Below are 6,574 nucleotides of genomic sequence, written 5' to 3' on the forward strand. Positions count from 1 at the left end.
TGAAGTTGGTTGGGTATAAGCTATTGTTAGTTGATAGGGGTAAAGAGAAATGAAACCTCCTAGATGAGGAACCCCATTAACATAGGGTTTAGGGTTGGGGACTATGGTGATGCTGATGAAGGAGATGGTCGGTTTGATTTGGACAATGGAGAGCGACAAGTAAGAGGAACCAGATGATACAATTTCTCGACTGTTTCGAAATTCCAACTTATTTATTATATTTTCATTGAATAAGTTACACAAAGAATAGCGAACTAATCAAGTTATTTCATATACTTTTAATAAATTTAACACTAACCCTCCATCCATCTCCTACAATATGTAAAACTTAACAATCCATGGGTCTTTTCCCGCGGGGGTCATCCAATTCTACTGAAGAGCTTGTGAAATCCGACACAATCGAAGCCACTGAAGCAAAGCTCGAATTGGAGTTGCTATTTGTGGTTGAACTAGAAGTTGATGATCTGATGTTTGACATTTGTGATGACACTCTGTACCTACGACCAGGGTATCCAGGTCTCATAGGTTCTTGTTCAATGGTGCCTGCCTTTTTCGACAACATTAAGACCACTTGATGCATTGTGGGCCGTTTAATTAGATCTGCTTGGACACACAACAGCCCTATCAGTATACAATGGACAACTTGATCTGCAATTGCAGTTTTCGCCAATGTGGTGTCCATAATCTCCATTGTCTTGCCTTTCTTGTACATCTTATATACCTGCATCAAAGTGGACTTTTTCAATGACAAGTCCAGCTAAAAGGATAGGCATTGACTACATACCCATTCAAGTAGATTTTGAAATTCAAGGTTGTGTTCAAAACTCGTGTTCTTCCGCCCACTTATCAATTCCAAAACGACTACCCCAAAGCTGAATACATCTGCTTTGACAGTTAAGCGTCCATGCATGAGATATTCAGGAGCCATGTAACCGCTGCTAATCAAGAAAACAATGACATCTATTAGCATTCCAATTCAAACTTTTGCCCATAAAAAAACAGTACAAAACATAATACACTTGTAAACATACTCTGTACCCGCCACACGAGTATTCACATGTGTCTGATCTCCGGGGAAGAGACGGGCCATACCAAAGTCCGAGATCTTGGGGACCCATTTATCGTCTAATAGGATATTACTTGCCTTTATATCACGATGAATGATGCTTTCGTGTGCATCGACGTGAAGATAATGTAAACCCTTTGCCACTGCTGATATTATGTTGTATCTACGTCTCCAATCAAGCACATTTTGTTTCGCGGGATCTTAAAAGAAACGAAAACACTATAAATTGACTTATTTTGGTATCAAAGTGATCAAACATGAGTAGGTTAAGACTCTTTTCCATTCCATTTGGTCTATAAGCTAAAGATATCAACATTAAACATGGGTAAATGACCAAGAGACAAGTAACTTACTGAAGAGAAATTTGTCGAGACTCTCATTTGCAACATATTCATAAACAAGAAGTTTTTCTGAATCATGTAAGCAATAACCCAACAAATTCACAACATTCCTATGCTGAATACGAGATAGCAACTTGGCCTCGTTCATGAATTCAGCTCCCCCCTGTGTGGAAGTAATCGCAAGCCTCTTCACCGCTATATCTCTTCCATCATTCAGTTTCCCCTAAACATTTCAATTGCGATTACAACTTACAACGAAGATTTTAACTTTTGAGCATTTACCTTGTAGACAGGACCAAACCCTCCTTGACCGAGTTTGTGATCTGAGTGAAAATTTCTGGTGGCGGAAACTAGGGTTTCGAAGGAGAACTGCTTGTTTTCTTGTGAAGCAAACCTCTCTAATTCATCGTCTTCTTCCTTTCCGTCTGAATAGAAAATGTAACAAGATCAAAATGGCGAACAATTTCAGATAGAAATGGGTTAAGAAATCGATGAGCTGACCTTCATGGGTTGAGATAAATTTGAGGGCTTTAGCTAGATTTCGGATTAAGTCACCGGTTTTGCCCATAGGGTGTCTTCACAAGCATTTCAGTTCAGTCGAATAAAATAGAATTGGAGAAAAAACAGAACAATCGACCATCGACAATCTCCTGTTCTTATTCTACGAACGATTCCTTCTTTCCTTCCTTCTTCTTATGCTGAAGCGCGGGAAGGTGATGGCGGAAACATAGAGAACTGAGGTGGGACCAACGAAGGAGAAGAGAAAAGTAGAAACGCGTTGACGCCTAAAGGACGTCTACAAAGTACAATTAATTATTTGAAAATTCATTGAAATCTTCATTTAAAAAAAAAAATCAAAAGGTATAACTTGTTTGATTTATGATTATTTGAAAAAAAATAATATTATTTATGTAGAATAACATAACTATATTAAAAATATGAAGAATTTCAATTAATCAATCTGCTGTGAAGACTAATTCATGACTATGAATTATATTATAATTAATAAAAATAATTTATTTTAACTAATTAAATGTTATATTTAATATTATGATCCCAAATTCTTAATGTATTTTTAAATAATTCTTCTTAAGATGTACCGATGAATCTAGACCACACCTAGAGGAAATTTGAGGAAATGACCCTTACAACAGGCCTAATACTTACAACAGGCTTAATAGCGGAGAGTGTGAGGGCATAATTTAAATAGCGCTGGTAATCCTTTTTTTTTTTCTGACGAAAATGCCCCTATAGCGTCACGCATCCTCCAGTTGCATGACGCACCCGAGTGCATTGTGAAAAAGTCCACAATACCCTTGCTATATAATTAGAAAATTTACAGTTCTTCCAATTTCTTTTCATGTATTCCTTCCCTGTTCTTTCTCTTCACCTCCTCTTCTCCCTTTTTCCTCCTTCTCTCTAAAAGGACCACGACCCCCGACGTCGGAATCTCAACGAAGATGTCGGAATCCCAACGAAGGAAGGATGTCCGCTGCTACTGGTATGCTTACTCATTCCTTTATTTCTTTCTTTGAACACATTGTTTGTTAGGGTTTAGGGATTAGGAATTGATTAGGTAAATGTCACCGGCGGCGAAATCCGGGTGCGTCACACAGTTGCGTGACGCACCTAAGTGACGCACCTCAGACCATTTATAGTTAGTACTTGCATTTCATTGTTAAGGTGTCTCTCGATTGATAATAGCATTTTTTTCAATTGCAGCTGAAGTATTTGCTAACGTATTTGTTGTGTACAATGGAGAGTGGAAAATTGCAGCTACAGTTGCTTGTCGTTTTTTCCAAGGTTTTAAAATACGCAGTCCGACCGGCGGTCCAACCGGTCCGACCGCGAAACGGTTTGGTGAGCGGTCCGGGTTTTATCTTCAAAACGGTTACCTTTCGAACCGGTCAAAATCCGGTCCGACCGTCCGGCCTAACCTGAAAAAAAAATCGGTTTTTTCCGGTTGGAAAGGTAAATTTTATAAATTTTATATAATTATTATTATAATATTATTATAATAATATTTAATTATTTCTTTGTTAGTACTATTCACTTATTCAATCTATTGAGCTATGACTGTGAGCCTATATTATTAATTTATTACTTTTTATTTTTTTGTTTTTACTTTTGTTTTGCTTTTTTCTTTGTTTAGTTATTACTTATTAATTTATTAATTATTACAGTAGAGAGAAACAGAGAAAAGAAAGAATTATATATATAATTATTAAATTTAGTTATTATTAAATTTAATTGATAATTATTAAGTTCAATGAGCATTTTTTTTTATATGCCTAACTAATTTATATATATAATTTATGTATTAATATATTTAAATTTATTTTTTAAAAAAGAAAAAAAATCCGGTTCAACCAGTGGTTTAACCGGTTGAACCGATCGGACCAAAGTACACCACAAAAACCGGGTTGATAACCGAAACGGTTTTCAAAACCTTGGTTTTTTCTATGCTCATTGCATCGTAAGACACATTCTTGTTCGGTGACTGTTTGAAATATTAAAGATGTATTGATTTCAATATCTGATGCTAAGACTGTTTCTTCTTAAGCATAAAGTTTGAAGAGATTAATCCTCCTACATTGAAGCCGATATAGTCAAATCTCTTAAATTTGAAGTGAGCAGTCCAACAATTTTTACATTCTTGAGCTACCAAGTTGGATATTCTCCCATTTACCTTAAATCAGATACCTCAAGTTTATTAATATTTGATGGGGCTAATTTTTTGTGATTCTTTTCCTTGTTGCCATTGACAGAAGATTTACTAGTATATTATATATATATATATATATTATATATATAGATACTAGAGAGATTTTATTCATTTGCTCCACATAATAATTTTTTTTTATCAAAGATGTTTCTTTTATCTAAATAATTGAAATTTATCCAATTAATCCTGTATCAAATAAGACATAGATTATCCATCAAGCCATCAATTCTTCAATTAAAAAACACAAAAAAGCATCAAACAATCAAACCCTTATATTTTGAAGTTTATAGAAGTAAGGTTATTCATTGTGGCTTTGAGTAGCAATCAGAGATAAATAAAAGACTTTCAATTAGGTGATAGAGGAGGCTCTTTGGTAGCAATAAGAGAGAAATACAACCAGCATAAGGTAATGTTTATACAATACTTCCCATTGTCTTTGATCTGTTTATAATTGGAAAGCAACCATCTGAATATGTTATTTCTTTTTTGTGTTAACAGTTCAAATATGTTGGGTTGATGAAATGCCCTGTTGAAATACCCAATTTATTCTTTGAAGAAATGAGGATAATTGACAACTGATTTTAGAGTGTTGAAGCTTGAAGCATGTTAGTTTATTCTTGAATATGGAATCTTTCTCAAATTGGATCTATCTAGTTATCTGTTGGAGGAGAGAAATAAAAGGTCTCATGTAGAAAGAGAGAACGTGAGATTGCAGAGCTAGATCGACATGTTAATCAGCTTGGTGCAGGAAAATGACGACGAAGAACCCTAGTTTCTAGATCTGATCGATCTCTTTTATGATCAACAAAGATCAGATGATATGTGTCTTTATACTGTCTTTTATAAATTGTTTCTTTCTTTGTAGAGAATTCATGATATTATCACATAGATGGGTAAGTAAATATGTAATTACATTGGTTTGTAAATCAGGCATTACTCAATAATGGTCACCCTATGTTGGGAACTTTATAAATATTTGAAATTTGATTTATACTGAATTTTCAAAGTTTTTGCGGACCGAACCATGAAAAAATCAAGTCGAGTTTGGTTCGAAATAGGTAAAATCGAGTCAGGTTAGAATCGTTAACCCTGCCAACTTAAATTGTCACCCTTAATATTTTTACAATTGAAACTATACATATTCCTTGTACATTTAAATGAAAGACTAAAACAGAAACAGTAGACTTATTATCTATACACAACTTATTAACGCCGATTTCAGAATCCTCTTAACAACCATTCATTTACTAGAACAAGTTTTCCCAACAACAGATTTAAGGTTATCTAGTTTGGTTCATCTTGGAATCCTTTGGAATGTTGAACAAGAACTGTGGGAGAGAAGCAATTTTCGGGAGATTAGCCAGCAGCTCACCAAGTGAATCTATTCTCGACATCTTTTGAGAAGGTTTGGTCATATTCTTCTATTGCATGGCTGTCCTTTACTGCATTATGATCAGAATTTGTCAATTGATGAAATGAAAGGACAAAAAAATAATTACTAAAGAAGTTGAATATTTAAGAAGATCATCAACATACACTACAATGTTAGTTTATACATATGCACAGTTGCTTGCCCATCCGTAAAATCTATAGTTGCCTGCCACAAAGTATGTTTCCTAGGCTGTGGATTGGTCTCTCTAAAGAAAAGTGGTTGCCTAGCCAGTTGCATGAAAAAATGTACATACCGTTGTCATACAAATCAAAAGTACACCAACAGTAGTTCAAGAGCCATTCAAACACAAAACCGAACTAACAACAACAATCAAAAGAAGCAAGTTAATTACCACTAAATCCAAAGTCTCAGGTCCATCATCTGGGTAATTACCCTTTAATGACATTATATCTGACCACTGAATTTCAATATTATTCTTCAAACCACCATCAAGAACTTCCCATACAAGCTTATGCTTTGCAAAGTAATATTTCGCCACCAAAACCTCTTCATGTCTTGACTTATACTGCATCCAAACAAAACCAATGAAATACCCACAACTTAAAGTAATAACTAAATCCAAAAAACCTCAATAGTTTATGTACCTCCCAAGAACCAATCCTCAATAGAGAACTAGTAAAATTAGAAGCTTTCAGCTTCTTAGATGTAGAAGACATTGCAGCATTTTGCTCCTCCTTAGTTAATGATCCAATCTTATTAAAATTCCCTTGAGTAAGCCTCATCTGTATCAAATCCAGAAGCGAAGGACTCTTCCTTAGCCGTAAACCCAATGGACTCGGTTCATCAAGAGGATTGTACTAAGATGAAGGCATTAGAAACCCACTTGTTCCTAAACTTTTCTTCTGCAAATAAACATTACCATGACGATTAACGATCAACAGAATCAATAATTCCTCATCAAAACGAACCGTTCTAGTCAACCCAATTCTCTAATTAAAGCTAGAAATTGAAAAAACAAATGATAAATGAACTAAATCGAGTAATCGAAC

General features: G+C 34.8%; 1 protein-coding gene across 1 annotated transcript; it reads right to left on the reverse strand.

Moving 5' to 3' along the window:
• Positions 1-222: 222 nt before the first annotated feature.
• LOC124945734 (cysteine-rich receptor-like protein kinase 43) lies at positions 223-2,090 on the reverse strand. Its single transcript, XM_047486222.1, has 6 exons — positions 1,909-2,090; positions 1,690-1,832; positions 1,420-1,630; positions 1,032-1,266; positions 785-935; positions 223-721 (listed from the first exon to the last, which is right to left on the reverse strand). The coding sequence occupies exons 1-6, from the start codon at positions 1,973-1,975 to the stop codon at positions 329-331; spliced, it is 1,200 nt and encodes a 399-aa protein (XP_047342178.1). The 5' UTR covers positions 1,976-2,090; the 3' UTR covers positions 223-328.
• Between the last annotated feature and the right edge of the window lie 4,484 nt (positions 2,091-6,574).

This window comes from Impatiens glandulifera, chromosome 7 (genome assembly GCF_907164915.1).
Source record: "Impatiens glandulifera chromosome 7, dImpGla2.1, whole genome shotgun sequence".
Classification (NCBI taxonomy): domain Eukaryota; kingdom Viridiplantae; phylum Streptophyta; class Magnoliopsida; order Ericales; family Balsaminaceae; genus Impatiens; species Impatiens glandulifera.